The sequence below is a fragment of the Chenopodium album genome, chromosome 22, assembly GCF_948465745.1.
Source record: "Chenopodium album chromosome 22, dcCheAlbu1.1, whole genome shotgun sequence".
Classification (NCBI taxonomy): domain Eukaryota; kingdom Viridiplantae; phylum Streptophyta; class Magnoliopsida; order Caryophyllales; family Amaranthaceae; genus Chenopodium; species Chenopodium album.
The window spans coordinates 4,549,952-4,564,925 of record NC_137855.1 but is presented as its reverse complement, the minus strand read 5'-3'; the positions used below and the strand labels follow the sequence as shown (position 1 = coordinate 4,564,925).

At 35.9% G+C, this 14,974-nt stretch overlaps 3 protein-coding genes across 3 annotated transcripts; 2 read left to right on the top strand and 1 right to left on the bottom strand.

Moving 5' to 3' along the window:
* The first annotated feature begins 320 nt into the window (after positions 1–320).
* On the top strand, positions 321–2,128 carry LOC145603553 (large ribosomal subunit protein eL31-like). Its single transcript, XM_081659478.1, has 3 exons — positions 321–422; positions 539–663; positions 1,631–2,128. The coding sequence occupies exons 2-3, from the start codon at positions 581–583 to the stop codon at positions 1,908–1,910; spliced, it is 363 nt and encodes a 120-aa protein (XP_081515604.1). The 5' UTR covers positions 321–422; positions 539–580; the 3' UTR covers positions 1,911–2,128.
* A 1,302-nt stretch (positions 2,129–3,430) lies between these two features.
* LOC145606121 (uncharacterized) lies at positions 3,431–6,186 on the bottom strand. Its single transcript, XM_081662176.1, has 7 exons — positions 6,000–6,186; positions 5,858–5,919; positions 5,685–5,768; positions 5,028–5,082; positions 4,149–4,284; positions 3,944–3,994; positions 3,431–3,844 (listed from the first exon to the last, which is right to left on the bottom strand). The coding sequence occupies exons 1-7, from the start codon at positions 6,109–6,111 to the stop codon at positions 3,745–3,747; spliced, it is 600 nt and encodes a 199-aa protein (XP_081518302.1). The 5' UTR covers positions 6,112–6,186; the 3' UTR covers positions 3,431–3,744.
* Positions 6,187–7,095: 909 nt separating this feature from the next.
* Positions 7,096–14,058, top strand: LOC145603552 (suppressor of mec-8 and unc-52 protein homolog 2-like). Its single transcript, XM_081659477.1, has 11 exons — positions 7,096–7,358; positions 8,380–8,517; positions 8,606–8,655; positions 8,998–9,112; positions 9,982–10,030; positions 10,142–10,231; positions 10,970–11,038; positions 11,112–11,235; positions 12,528–12,892; positions 13,032–13,415; positions 13,690–14,058. The coding sequence occupies exons 1-11, from the start codon at positions 7,312–7,314 to the stop codon at positions 13,972–13,974; spliced, it is 1,716 nt and encodes a 571-aa protein (XP_081515603.1). The 5' UTR covers positions 7,096–7,311; the 3' UTR covers positions 13,975–14,058.
* The last annotated feature ends 916 nt before the right edge of the window (positions 14,059–14,974 follow it).

Below are 14,974 nucleotides of genomic sequence, written 5' to 3'. Positions count from 1 at the left end.
ACATTAGTGTAAATTCATTGTCAATGTTAAATCAAAAGTAGACCAAATCAGACTAAAATCATAAGACATAACCATCTATGTTAAAAAAACAATAGTGTTTTACTTTTGTCCAAATGAGCCATATGAGCAATACAAATTACAGTATACATGAATGGCAAGAGATTTGAATCTTGACTTGACCCGAATTCGAACAACCCGAAAATGTTCCGACCCGAATAAAACACCCGATTAGATAGTTCTAATGTATAACAAGCCCTCTATTATAAAGGCCCAAATTAAATAGATCATAAAAAAACCTCAATTAAAAGACGGACTAAGAAGCCCATAAAAAGGAACTAGGGTTTTTCAGTTCTTTATACTTTAACCCTTTTCTTCCTTCCTCACTCTCTGCTTCTCTCTCCATTTGCCGTCGCATTACCAAGGTTTACTTTCTCTCTCCTCTTTCTCTCTCTTCGAGTTCGTCATTCTCTGCAATTTCTGTAGTTTTAATGGCGAATCTGGAGTTATTAACGAACTGAAATTTGTTTGATGATTGCAGGAAGGTAAGGTATTTTCGAGGAAGAAAAAGGAGACAGCGAAAATGGTTGAGAAAACTATAGGTAGAAAGGAGGAGGTTGTGACTCGGGAGTACACCATTAACCTTCACAAACGTCTCCATGGATGGTACTTTCTCTTTCTTAATCTTAGATTTTTAGATTAGGGTTTTTGATTTGGGGTTTTTTTGGTTGTGAAATGATGGTACTCTAGGTGATTATGTGTTTATTTTGTTATAACTAGTTGAAATACTTGATTTTTATGCAGAAATTGTTATTTTTGAGCTGAAAATTTTGTGGGGTTTGGTTTAATTTTTCTGGGTTTAATTGTTTAGTTTAATAAACATTGTGAATATGACTGAGATTTGTGAGTGATTTGGTGGATCTGGATTGATTATGGTGGTTGTTTGATTGGGCTCTTTTGTTTAATGTAATGCAGACTTGAAAATTATTGTATTTACTGTTCATTATGTGATTAAGATTGTAATTTTCATTGATTTTATCAAGGTGTTAATGTTCGGATACTTTTTAGGGTTCTGAATGAACAATTACATGAAAATGATAGATGAACATATTCTTGAGCTGTTTTAAACCCCAAAGCATAGCTCAAGAGTTTCAATTGGAATTATGAAGCTTTGGAATTTTAGGAATTTGGTTTGATTATGAAAATTGCTTTAACTGATAATGTGTGGTTTTAACTTACAATTTGATTATGTTCAATCTTTTGATGCTAAATGGTGGTTGTTCTATTAGAACATGCTTTAACTAGTTACTATAGTACTGTAAATACTTGTTTTATAGCATTTGTTTGTTGAACCATGTTCGCTCATAGCTGTGGTTGAAGCGGATTGTATAATTGGCCTGTTGGTTTGCCTTGTATTGATATGGAAGTATGAATCTGAATTGAGCTTTTGACACTAAAAGTTCATCTTGACTATTACCCTATCATTCTTCAATCATGATTGAAATTAAATTCAGTTATCAGAGTTGAATAACGAACTAGTTAGCTTATCCCTGTGCCGTGTTCTATATCCTTCAACAAATTGTCTTCAAAGAGTTTAGGTTGTTAATTTCTGTTGTGACTTTTATTCTGACAGCACCTTCAAGAAGAAGGCACCAAATGCCATCAAGGAAATCAGGACTTTTGCTGCAAAAGCAATGGGAACCAAGGACGTGAGAGTAGACGTCAAGCTTAACAAACAAATCTGGAGCAGAGGTATCAGAAGTGTTCCCAGGAGAATCCGTGTTCGCATTGCTCGCAAGAGAAATGATGACGAGGATGCCAAGGAAGAGTTGTACTCTTTGGTTACTGTTGCTGAGGTTCCTGCTGAAGGTTTGAAGGGTCTTGGTACTAAGGTTATTGAAGATGAAGATTAAGCAAAGGTTTTACATCAGAGCACTAGATAGTTTGGCTTTGTTTAAGGCAATTTTTAAAATTAGAAGGTCTTTGGTGATGTTTATTGCACTGAGATGTTCTTTACATATGAATTTTGATTTTGTTTTGTTAGTAACAACACCTATCCTTCGAATTTGAAACATGTGACATTGCAATTTTGCTCTACGTTTGTTTATGTTCTATCTTGACTGATTTAGGCAATGTTTATCACTTTATTGCTCAGAGTACTATTCATTTGTTGGTTCTCTGCCACTTGATTATCTTCGCACTTGTTTAGCAGTGAACCAGTGATAAACTGGGATTCAATTGCTTTTCTAGTTTCTCGTGGCATGGCTCTTAGTAAGAGGAAGAAATTGGTTGTGGATTGGTGACTGTTGTGGCACAATCATTGCAGAGGAAGACTTGGTCTGAGTCTTCTTACTGTCGCTACTTTAATGGATTTGGCTGCTGAATTCTTGTCATCTTGGCATCTCATTTTCCATCTGCCATAAAGTATGTATGAAGAAGTCAAGAAGAGTTTATGATAATGTTGCAAGAATTCTATTCTCGGATTGCAGAAATTTGTAGTTCAACTTCAACCCGGGTTATAGGGATTGTTTATGGCTCTACTTTATTGACTACGGTGAATAATTCTCAATCCTACGTACATTTTTGCAACCCCAAGATTAAGTATGATGTTTGTAATTGAAACCTACTGATAAACTATCAAATTAAGAAAAATACATTCAAACATTTTGGAAAGGCACAAGTTTTCTTACCTTTATCCTACTATTAGCTTCTTGTTAAGGTTAGTGGAACAGTCCATGCTATTCAAGCATGACTGCATGAGCCTCTAGTGATATGTAATGCCGAAGGTACGTTGATGCAGTTCAAATATAAACATGATACAGTGTTTTTGTCCAGTAAGGGAAAGTGCAGAAAGGCATAGCAGTGTGGTTAGATTCTATTTATGTTCGCGTTTGTACTAAGCCTGTAAATCTTAATTGTCAAAATTTAAAGTTTTAAGGCTCAACACGATCTTGAACTGTTGAGTAGATTATGAAAAAGAAAATGCTAATCTTGTTAGATATGTCTACATTGCTCAAATCAGAAAGTTAAACTACCTAACAACCTACAGTAGGTAACACTTACATTTAGTTGCCCACATGCTTTTAGAATTGTGCCTACATCTGTCTTACTTCTGTCTAGTAAAGCTCTGCTAGGTTCATTTATTTGATAGTTAAATTCAAACTCGAGCCAATCTGATAGGAGAGAAGCCCAGATAACTTGCAAGCAGGCACAAGAACATGGGATAATTATAAGCCTTTATCGGATAGTATCAAATTTACGAGTTTTTCTATACCAAGAATACAGGTAGATCTATTCAGATGCAGCAAAACAGGATGAAAGAACCAGTCTGATAAAAAGACAAGGCATTTGAGGTGAGAATTAACAGACAAGAACAAAAAAAAAAGCCAGCTGTACTAGAAAAGAATAGAGCCAGGCAGCTGATAGCAAAATGCTGTTGAAATAACTATCCATGCATAATGTGGTAGTGTAAAGAAACAGAGGAGAAGCTGGCAAAAAAATCAGCTTGCAACTCTTTGATCTGTATGTTACATTTGACTCATAGCAAAGTGAACAAACAACAAAACTACATGTCTACATGCAGATGAGCAGGAAAAAATAAGCTACAGTGCTACACACACCCTACCCTCACAAAAATCCTAGCCCTATTTCGAGAAGTAGGCTTCAAAATTAACTTCTGATTAAGAGCCCCAGATCAGTTCAACACAACTCAGGGGATCCAGGAGAAAGTCATGATGAAAGAGAACCTTATCTTGCTTTGTAAGCATACATGTAGCTTCTAAGCTTTCGGACTTCTTCAGACGATTCATGAAGAAGATGATCCACATAAAGGCAAATCCCAGCTCCACTGCAAGGACAACAATTGTAACACTATTTAGCAAATGCCAGATTATAATGTGAAATGTAGAAGACTAAAGGTTCCACTTCTTTATCTTCGAGAATGTACCTTAAAGGACCAAATGGAAGCCAAATGACATCCCATCGAAATTTTGGCAATCTACAATACATAAATGAACTATCAGATGTAAGTAGCAGGGAATATTTTGGTCCCAAATACAATATTAGGGTGTTGTGCCACAAAATAGGGCTGCAGTGACAATAGGTTATTTTAACATGGATAAAGAGTTAAAGAGTGACATAGTGGTGCTTACTTAAGCATATGATAGAGCCAGAAGACAGCAAGTAGTATCCCACCAAAGACAGCGTACCAAATCCACTGTCTGTGGTGTTCTGAACTCTTCATTAGCCCTAGAATGGTTGTTGAACACGCGATAACTGCTAGCCAATCTGTTAACAGTTAAATTAGTGGAGCAGAAAAATACTATTTGCACCAGAGATTTTTACAGTATTTTTATTAAAAACTAATATTGGGAAGAATAGAATGCAAAGCCTTTTTCCTCTAGGTTTTTCAGTCAAAGGGAAATGGCTTATTGCTAACAAATTATGAGGTAAGTCCTGTACTTCTGCACAATTTCTGAATTTCTACTCTTTTATCAGTAGTTGGAAGTGAAAAGGGATTTAATTTCACAACACTTCCTGTTGGCACTATGCATAGAAAAACAAAATGAAAGGAAGATTCAAAAATGAAAACAAAAAATGACAGCCAATACCTCCTCTCACAAATTTTATCTATCCTATAGGACAAAGGTGGTCAAATTAATGAGTGGAGAGACAATATATACTTCCATATGCTTTAGCTACACTGGATATAGCTAAACAAGATTACATAAGCAATCAATATTAGGTTTCTAAGCACTTGTCCCAGTGTACTCATCATATAATAACAAAAGAAAAGTACCACAAAAAGAAGTTCAAGAAAGCACACATGCGCACACTCTTTTCCCCACAATCTAGTGCATAGCATAATTAAAAGTAGAAAATTAGAACCACAATAAGTCTTACAGTAGGAATGATAATTTTGCAAAAGTAATCTCACAATCTGTGAGGACTACTTTGGCACCATGAATCATGATATCTGAACTGTAAGATGTTCCAAGGAAAATGAAATAGGCAAGATGAAGAAACAATACCACAAAGTATGATAAGCCGTGAATCAATGTCCTCCATGAAGTAAGCATGGTAACGCTGTTCAAGACAATGTAGTAAATGTCAATTCAGGAAATGGATACACGTTAGAAGCAAACAACAATATGGTCAATATTACCAAGATAATACTAGTTAGAGTTACCATAAATCTTTTACTTCCTATATCAACAATAACTCTTAATAATTAGTACATCCCACAACACTCAAATCATCATCGGTAAACAATCAATGTAATCCTAGATGTCTTAGTTTCCCTTAACTACAGATAAAAACTACAAAACCTTTTGTCTAGGTTATATTTTACTTCATAATCTCATATCCTTGGAATTCTATAACCAATATTTTCGCTACATAAACATTACAATTTTAAACATGCCAACTGCATAGCTTCAGCTAGTTAAGTACACACACGGACACACCAAATTCGATACACGATCAATATGAAAAACCAACTTAACATGTATTCTCCCATCAGACTACAGACACATTTTAGCAGGTTTGATTCTATAACAATACCTTCTTTTTCGTGGTACCAACATTCTAAATTAGCAACAAAAAATAATGTAAAATGAACAAGTATTTAAACATTCATGCTGCTACAACTAGTAACTGAAGGGAAGAGCAGGGATATTAGAAATTACCAAGTCCCAAGGATGAGCAACCTGACTGTATATGGAGAACAGAAGAAATGCTATGTAACACGACATCAATACAGCAAATACACTCTACAAAAAAACCCAAATTCAATAAACAGTTAATCAATAATTCAATGTAAGAAAAAATTCACCAAAAAAAAAAAAGTTTGAATCTTTACCCTCCATAATCTGCTTTGTTGAGAGTGTAATCTTTCAAGGGATCGAACCAATTCTTCTTGCTCTGTAACAGTAAAGATAGTGTTTAGCAATTAAGTTATAAAAATTGAATGAAAAGGAAGGTAAACCCTAAAATTGAATGACCTTGAGTATCGATTGGGCGATCTTCGTCGACAGTGGGAAGAGAGAGATCATCGTCGTTTGAATTTGGGAGGGATTTGTTGAATTTTCTTGCTAATTTCTTCATCGTCCCCATTATTTCTATTCTATGCTATGTTGATTCATATTCAAATTCATGTACTAGTCATCTTCATAGGAGGAGCAACAGCAATTACAGCATATGACTTGTTCACTTATTTGACATATCACATTTGAAGTCCTTTTCATTTCCCAAAGTAGAGGAGGGAAGGGTACCAGTGTAAATGCACGGGATACATAATGCACGAAATATAAAAGTTGGGCAAAACGTGGAAAAATACTCGTGAAAGCATACGTAGACACGTAGTATGCTATTTATTTACAAAGTATTTCAAGTAATTGAAAATGTGATATTGTGATTGACAATATTGACCAAAAATACCTAGAAAACGAGTAAAAGATTTGTGCTAAATCATCCTTAAATGGAGTGTTCATAGATGATTGATATTTTGCCATAACTTTGAAGTACATAACATTGTCTGATTACCCTTCTAGATTCGAAGCGAAGAGCTACAATGAATTGACATAATACCATTTGGATCGAATAGTTATAGTTTGCATCAAAGAGTTTGTTGGCTTGACTTCCAAATCACGAGCTAGGACAAAATGAAAGAAACATAGGGTGACCTTGCATAATGAATTAAAAAGAATACCTAGAGGTGATCAATAAGCGGACAATGCTTTATAACATATAAACGGCTTACTTAGCAAGCTCCCATATTTTTTGAAAGAGCAAGATCTCATATTTTGTCTTACGTTAAGTAAAATTTTTCTGTCCATACATGCTTTAATGAAGGTAAGCTTAGTTCGGTTTTCAAGTTGTAAACCAAAATACACAAATAACTTTTATAACATAAAACACATGCTCGAAAATATTCGGTTGAGTTGGTCTCATCTTAAAATATTCCCTTCGTTTCATAATAATTGTAACACAAAACAACATTTAAGTAGAAGGTACGAATGTACGATGCAAAAACGGTTCCTAACCATATTAAGTGGTGATTCGGTTACCCGTAAATTAGATCAAGACGAGAAACCGGGCCTGTAATCGGGTCGATTTCCAGATTATAGAAAACACATTGCTCCATCTTCCTTCATAGAATTTCTCCTCTGCATGAACAAACCAAAAGCCCTAAACTTTCACAAAACCCCATTTTCTCTTTCCTCTTCTTCCATCAATTCACTGCCAATTTCTTCAATTCAATCCAAAATAAAGCTGAAATTCGAAAAATCCCCAATTCAATTTACACAATAAACAATGCCTGCGAACAAAAATTATCACAAAGAAAAGGCCCTCCGTCGAAAGTAAGCTTCTTCTCTTACTATTATTGTTACTAATTTTTCTCTATTTTGTTAATTTTGATGCATAAATTAGCTCAATTATGTTGGTTTTATATATAATTTCATGAATTTATGTTCTTGTATTGGCTATAGTGTTACTGATTGCCGTATAAACTATGATTGGACCTAATTATGTTTTGATTAGTTATTTCTAGAAGTCGTAATGTGGTGGAATTGAATTCGTTGCGATGATTAATCTTCTGGGTTAATTGTTGTATTTAGCACAAAATATTGGGAAACTTTGGGATCAATTTATGTAGAATACTAGAACAGGCAGAATATGGAGGATGTTGTTGGGGGTGATATATGTCATGACATTGAGTCTGGAAAAGGCGGTTATTTCTTTGATCAATACGGAAGATTAGTTGTTCGAGTTGAGCACTAAGTGGAATCAACTTGGTGGAAGCTCTTTTGCTATTAAATTTAGTTAGGATTTGAGCTGCTTGTTAGGTTTATTTGTTAGTGTTTATCTTGTAGAGACAATATGACATACACATAAATCGATTGTGTAAATCCTTTTACCTAACATGTGTTTGAAATATAATGGTTTATCTGTTTAGAAGTTATCCTTACCTCAATTTGGTAATATAATGTAGCAGTGTACTCATATACTCCTAGTATTAGTCACTTGGACTTCTTGATGAAGCAAATCAATCTGTTAAATTTGCTCTCTAGAAGCGGCATATTTAAGAGTTGTTAGTAACTTAGCATTTTCTTTTTTTATGTTGATGTTGACAAAACCCACTTGTGAGCTGTGCTGTTTGTTGTTTCGAAGGGTTTGTTGCTCTTTGTAACTTGTTGTAAAGTTGTTTAAAGTCTTGTTTGTTGTCCTGATTATGCTTTTTTTATTGACAAACAAAATTTAGAACACACATCTTATGTTTGTACACCTTCGTTTAAGTGTAATGATGATTTATGCGTTTCTTAAATGATTGCTTACGTGTGTGAGGTTTTATTGACTTCTGCTATGTATGTAACCTTTTAGGGAGGAGAAGCCAGAAGAACCAGAACTGCCAAGGTATCGTGATCGTGCAAAGGAGCGGAGAGAAGACCAAAATCCTGATTATGAGCCAGCCGATCTGGGATTCCATGCTGTTGCTCCTCCTGGAAATGTTGATCTCAAGTGAGGCTCTTGTGTCTAGTTTCCTTTGGTTGTTGTAAAAAATGCTTTGGATTAGTATGTTAACAGTTGCTTTTTTTTTGAATTGCAGGGCAGCTGATTCACACAAGTTGGCAATCGAGCGGAGCAAGTACCTTGGAGGTTTGTCTATTGTACTATATTCAATTTCTTATACACAAATTTGGACAAGAATATGTTTTTGTAATCCCTGATGCCTATTGGTTTATTGGTTGTGATAATGTGACATCCAATGTTGCTAATTGATTGTTATTTATTTTATGTCTTTAACTATAGTTAACTTAGTAACTCTTGGTTTCTAATTTTTATGTCATGCATGCCCTTACTGATTTATTTTTATAATCTTGCTGGGTTTTTAGAGTTTGTTTTATCTCCATAATCTTACTAAATTTGGGTATATTACACAGAAACCACTCGTCTAACATCTGAATTGTTGCACATTTTGACTCATTATGTTTGTTCCAGGTGATGTTGAGCATACTCACTTGGTCAAGGGTTTGGATTATGCTTTACTTCACAAAGTAAGAAGTGAGATGGACAAAAAGCCAGAAGCTGAAGAAGAAACTGATGGAAAATCCAGGTGATTGCTTTTGCTTGGTCTTCTGTAATGGTCTGAGTTCGGTCACCCTGCAAAGTCAGTGTAACAACACTGATTTCTGAGCAAATTTATAAAGAAGAAAGCTTTTAGACTGATTGATAATGGTGGAAGGGTTACAAAGGATAATGTAATAGCTTAAGGCTATCAATCTTCGATAGTGAGTTTAGCTCACAAGTCTCCAATGATGGCTTTAGGCCATAACTCTCTAAAGGTTTACACCAAATTTCTGCCTACCTATTTCTTTCCCTTCCTCTCTATTTATACTAAGGACTATTAACCCTAATTAACTAATATAAACTAGAATACCTATACTACCCCTCCAGATTAATCTATTACATCTTCGTATGTGTAAATTGTTTATCTTGGACCTGTATGACACATTTTATGGGACACCTCTAACAGTGGTCTCAAGATGAAACTTTTCACACTTTCCATTGAGATTGTTGCCCATTATCGAGACAAGATGATCTCAACTCGCAAGCTATAACTTCCTTGTTTTCCTTTCCATAGCATAATAATCTTAAAATGATACAAATGGCGGGGTTCTATTTCTGTATTTGTATCTCAACGCTGGAACTTGATCCTCTAAGAATGTAGTTAAGCAAGAAATGGAAAGTTTTTTGTGGGACAAGCAATAAGCCAATAAGAGAGAAATGAGAAGTTTTTTGTGGGACAGAGGGAGTATGGAGAGATCAACATGGTCTCACTATTGGACTGTTCTTAGAACAACAATGGTCGGCATGGAAACTGCCAAGATTGATGTTGATCATAGCTTAATCTTTTATACTTTGGTGAATGCCCTTAGTTTTATCTTATTGCTTTGCCCTGAAAGAATGTTTTGTCTTTTCCAGACCAGTTAAAGATGACCAGCCTGTATCATTCCGAACAGCAACTGCAAAGGTTATTTAATTTTTCTTCTCTCCAGATGTTGTTATCAGATTGTAGTGTGACAAACGGCTTTGTGCTTGTGACTTCCCTTTATTATTACTAATTATCTTACACCTCTTTCAGTCTGTGTATCAATGGATGATCAAGCCTCAGAGTGTCGTTAAAACTAATGAGATGTTTCTTCCTGGACGAATGTCATTTATTTTTGACATGGTAAGTTACTGGATAAGGGTTATTTATGCTATATTTAACAGTCATTTATCTTCAATATATGGAAATTTAAACAAGTCTTGTGTTGCCGTTCAGTCTCGTTCTTTTTCGAGTTTGGTGTTTATCTATAATTCTTTTCGGACTTGGATAGTTTATTAAGAACTTTCAATTTGTTTTGCTGTTTTCTGAGTTCTGATTCTCTATCCTAATAGATTTACTAGGCATACCTGGAAATTGATCCTTCCAAAGACATACGAAGTATGTTATAACTATCTGAATATTCTCTCCAATTCTTTTTTTTATTTTATTTTTTATGATCTCATTGTAAATCATATAAAGTAATTTATATATTGTATAGCTATTATATAGGTATCTCTACGTTCAATAAGCAAGCATCTATCTTCTCTTATACTTATAATTTCTATCTTTATTACAGATTGTAGTGTAATGCTTTGTGTTTTTTTTTTTTTTGAAAAATATCTGCATTTTACCCGAGTAGTCCACAAAGGACAAAATTATCTGTTTTGCCTATCGTTATCCTTATGAGCTGATTACAAAGCTCTTTCTATTGAGTAATAGATTGAGTAATTCTTGAATTAGCTCTTTGAAAGCTTGAACTATTCACTTAATTTGAAGGATCCAGATTCGTACGTGGAGAATTTCTGTTAAGAAGGTTAATGTTGTGTTGCTTGATAGTTTGTGAATTGGATGTACTCAAAGCTACTTCTTCATGCATTGCAGGAAAATGTTTATTCTCATGATATCCCGACTACGTTGCATAGAAGTAAAGCTGACTGTCCAGTACCCGAGGTTGGCAATCTTTCTCTGTATAGCTCAAATTTGAGTGTAAACTTTCATCTGAATGTGTTAATTTCTTGTGCAGGAAATGGTAACTGTAAATGTTGATGGTTCTGTGCTGGACCGGATTGCAAAAATTATGTCTTATCTCCGTTTAGGATCATCTGGAAAGGTTCTCAAGAAAAAGAAGAAGGAGAAAGAAGTCAAAGGTATAATGGTGCATCTGTTTTTATCAGTAGGATTTTTTTTCCCCACAGGTGACTTTTACCTCTTAAAAAATGTAGTTTTGTGACGAGTGGAAGATGTTAAAGTCTCCTGCATATCTCCCTGAGGCTGTCTTAACCTGACTAAGCTGCAAGCTTAAATTTAAAGTCTTGCTGGCTATGCATATCCTTTGCCCTACTCTTGTTTGGTATCAAGTTGAGCAGCTTTGCCTCAAACCCTCAATCTACTAGAAGAATGTCTTTGCTGTACAATACGTGTCAGTGGTATAACTACTTATTACTTGCGTTATAAAAATGTTTAACAAGACACCAACAGCAATATGGTAGTCTTGACTGGCTAATACCTACCTAGGTGGCTAGACTCGTTCATGGCAGTATCTACTCTGGGTTGATGTGGTGTGCTTCCTGCAATGTTTTTTGTGATAGAACTCAATTTCAAAGGGAGAAGAAGAGAGAGAGAGAGAGGGCGGGGGGGGGGGGGGGGGGAGGGGGAGGGGGTGTCAAGATGTAAGAGCCCTTAATACAATTCCTGAACTGTGGGATAATATGCTACCTTTGTGTATTGCTGAGTGGGCAAATTCTGGTTAATATAGGATGGAGGTATCAGTGCATAGTTATTGTGAGTAGAGTGGAAGAATTTGAAGGTGAGGTGAAGAGTAGCAAGGTCAAGAAAGACTAGTGATGGAACAAAAAGAATACAAGTCCTCAGTCTTCTATATATAATTTGTTATCTAGGCATTTATTTCACATTCTAGAGTTAGGAAGGAATTTAAATCGTGTGCATTGATCTTGGCCAGAATACATGACATTTCAAAGAATCCCAAAATGGTTGAATGTCTATGGTGTGTATCATTCAAACTAAACATTGGCAATCATCCAGTTAGGTTCCTTTAGAGACATGGTCATTTGCTTGTTTAAAATGCAACTTGCACTCCTAGTACTACCCTGAGGTTGCTTCAGTTCTCATATTCCAATACTATATACCCCTCTTTAAAAGGGTGTATGAACTGAAAATTTTAACACTCTTGTACCTCTATGTGGTCAACACACCTAAGTTTTGAACCCAGAAGAAAGAGAGACCGGGGGGGGGGGGGGGGGAAGTGAGGGGTGGGTTCTTTCAGTGTGCTGTGCTTAAATAGAACAGCTTTGCATTTGTCTATGATTCGCATTATTGGTGCATATGGTTCTGGTTCTTGCAACTCTCTTTATTTTGTGCTGTCTTTGCAATTCTACTGGAAAATAATTTTTTTTTTCCCCTCTGTTCTGTCATTGGCTAGGAAAACTCACTACTGTTATCAATGAGTATGATGATTTTGAGAAACCACCAAAGCCTGATAACCTGTCATCAAAGAATCAATATGAAGAAAATCTCCCCCCGCCACCCCCACCCCCACCTCTAAGAAAGGACACTCTTGATACTAGAGACAATCATGGCCCAGCTGTTGCTCGAGCTGAAGAGGATGATATCTTTATTGGTGATGGTGTTGATTATGAAGTGCCCAGCAAAGATATGAGTCAAAGCCCCATTTCAGAAGACATGGAAGAGTCTCCTAAGAACAAGGAAAGGGCTTCCTATTTCGATGAACCTGTTTATGGACCAGTGCCACCTGCAGCCGATCCTTCTCAAGATTGGAATCAAGCTGTAAGTTTGCTTGGGATGATCATTTGTTTGGTCTTGAGATGTATATAATTAATGCTGTTAGGATTTCTGATAGCATGTGGATGGATCATGGATGTGCCAAATTCTTATGCTTGTTATGCTCTTGTATGGTTATTTTCAGAATGGCTATGTTGGTGTACATGCTCAAGCTCTAGATGGTGGTGCCTATCAAGGGGAGTGGCAGGACTACCAATATGCTGATCAGTTGGCCTATCCTGATCAATATCTCCAACAGATGCAGGCCTATGATATGCAAGCAAATGCAAACATCATTCAAGATCCTCGCCTCATGAGTCAAGAGGAGAAGGATCGAGGATTAGGGTCCGTGTTTAAGCGGGATGATCAAAGGCTTCAACAATTAAGGGAAAAGGATTCTCGGGAAAAGGATCCCAACTTCATATCTGAAAGTTATTCTGAATGCTACCCTGGCTATCAATCATATAACCATGAGGTTGTGGACAGTGATGATGAAGGCGACTTATCAAAAATGGATATGGGCGGGCGTGTAAGTGATTTCTCCCATTCTCTCTCTGTTCTTTTGTGCCTGCATGGCTGTTTATTCATTTTGCCTAATAATGCCTCCTAGAGCTTTAAGATTTTATGCTAGACAAGTCCACACTCTATATGCTTATTCACCTTTTTTATTTTTTTTTTGGGGGTGGGGTCATGTACTTTGGCTAGGGAGTAGTAGTATAGCTGTATAGGTGTTGTGCTACCATGCCCCTTCGTATTGTTTATTAGTGCTAAACATTGTGCTCGTTTTATTAAATGCTCAATAGGCCAAAGGCCGTCTTCATCGGTGGGATTTTGAGACGGAGGAAGAGTGGGCCCAGTACAACGAGCAAAAGGAAGCAATGCCAAAGGCTGCTTTCCAATTTGGTGTAAAGATGCAAGACGGACGAAAGACACGAAAGAACAAGGAGCAAAAGCTCAACAATGACCTTCACAAGATTAACAAAATCATTGCTCGGAAAAAGGGTGAGAAGGGGGAAAAGGGTGACAATGGTGATAGTCCACCTTTTGATGATGTACAGTCTTCTGGAAAGAAGCCTCGTATAAGTTAGAATTTTGCATTTTACGATCACTATTGCTGTTGCTATTGTATCTTTGTTTTTCTACATAATATATATCATCAGAACTTGATCAGAGCAGTTAGCTGTATCTATCTTTCAAATATAACACCAGGATCTTATTTTGCATAGAATAGAGAGAGAACACAGTGCATGAATTTTAGAGTCAACATGCGCGCCCCTCTGATACATCAGACGTTTCCTACCACTCAGAGGTGATCACAGCTCAGCGTCTCTCTCTCTCTTTGCAACCTGAGCCTTTTTATCTGTGTCCCTTTCAGGCTTTCATCGATCTTCTTACACAAACTAGCCTTTCCTCAGAAGGAGAATGCGTATAACTGCCCTAAAGGCCTCTGAACTTCTTCGGTCTGCAGGCTGCAGATATTGTGAACCATTGTTCTAGCATTATGTAGAAAGAGGACATGGTTTCTCAGACTTCTCTCTTGTTTCATTAAATGGATAAGATTTTTGTCCAAATTGATAGAAAAATTGGTATAATACTGAATAGGAGCAAATTCCATATCATTTTTCAACAATATTTTTCAACAATGTATGAAAATCTATTCTCATAAAAATGTTGGTGGGCCCATGTTTGTGCATAGGAATCAGGGTGCCAAGGTTAATCATCGGTGACGGAAAAATAAGCTTGCCTGTTCATAGTAATTAGTGAATGAAGCTGCTGTAGAAATGAATGAATTATTTACCATAAAAAACAGTTTACTGTGAAAGTCAGTATGTTTTGACCATTAGAGTCAAATGTGACCTATTATTTTGGGACGCATAAAGTAATGAATTATTAAGTAGGTAATAATAAGGTCTTTTTTTTTTTGCATATATATTGTAAAGAGTGTATGTAAAATCATGTCATGTTTAACGTGACAACTAATTTCGGATAGATAGAATACTGATTATCAAAACTTTTAGTTAATCAACAACATATACAACAAATGGTATTGGTGTTGATGTTTTATTTCTCGAAGATCATTTAAGGCAC

What these genes read in the sequence shown, in the direction of transcription:
- LOC145603552 (XM_081659477.1), top strand. Translation starts at nt 7,312, where the DNA reads ATGCCTGCGAACAAAAATTATCACAAAGAAAAGGCCCTCCGTCGAAA. An exon ending in TGTCATTTATTTTTGACATG is followed by an intron (nt 10,232 to 10,969) that starts GTAAGTTACTGG and finishes CATGCATTGCAG; the next exon opens with GAAAATGTTTATTCTCATGA. An exon ending in GAAGGAGAAAGAAGTCAAAG is followed by an intron (nt 11,236 to 12,527) that starts GTATAATGGTGC and finishes GTCATTGGCTAG; the next exon opens with GAAAACTCACTACTGTTATC.
- LOC145603553 (XM_081659478.1), top strand. Translation starts at nt 581, where the DNA reads ATGGTTGAGAAAACTATAGGTAGAAAGGAGGAGGTTGTGACTCGGGAG. An exon ending in CACAAACGTCTCCATGGATG is followed by an intron (nt 664 to 1,630) that starts GTACTTTCTCTT and finishes TTATTCTGACAG; the next exon opens with CACCTTCAAGAAGAAGGCAC.
- LOC145606121 (XM_081662176.1), bottom strand. Translation starts at nt 6,111, where the DNA reads ATGGGGACGATGAAGAAATTAGCAAGAAAATTCAACAAATCCCTCCCA. An exon ending in TCGCCCAATCGATACTCAAG is followed by an intron (nt 5,920 to 5,999) that starts GTCATTCAATTT and finishes TTACTGTTACAG; the next exon opens with AGCAAGAAGAATTGGTTCGA. An exon ending in AACAAAGCAGATTATGGAGG is followed by an intron (nt 5,769 to 5,857) that starts GTAAAGATTCAA and finishes GTTTTTTTGTAG; the next exon opens with AGTGTATTTGCTGTATTGAT.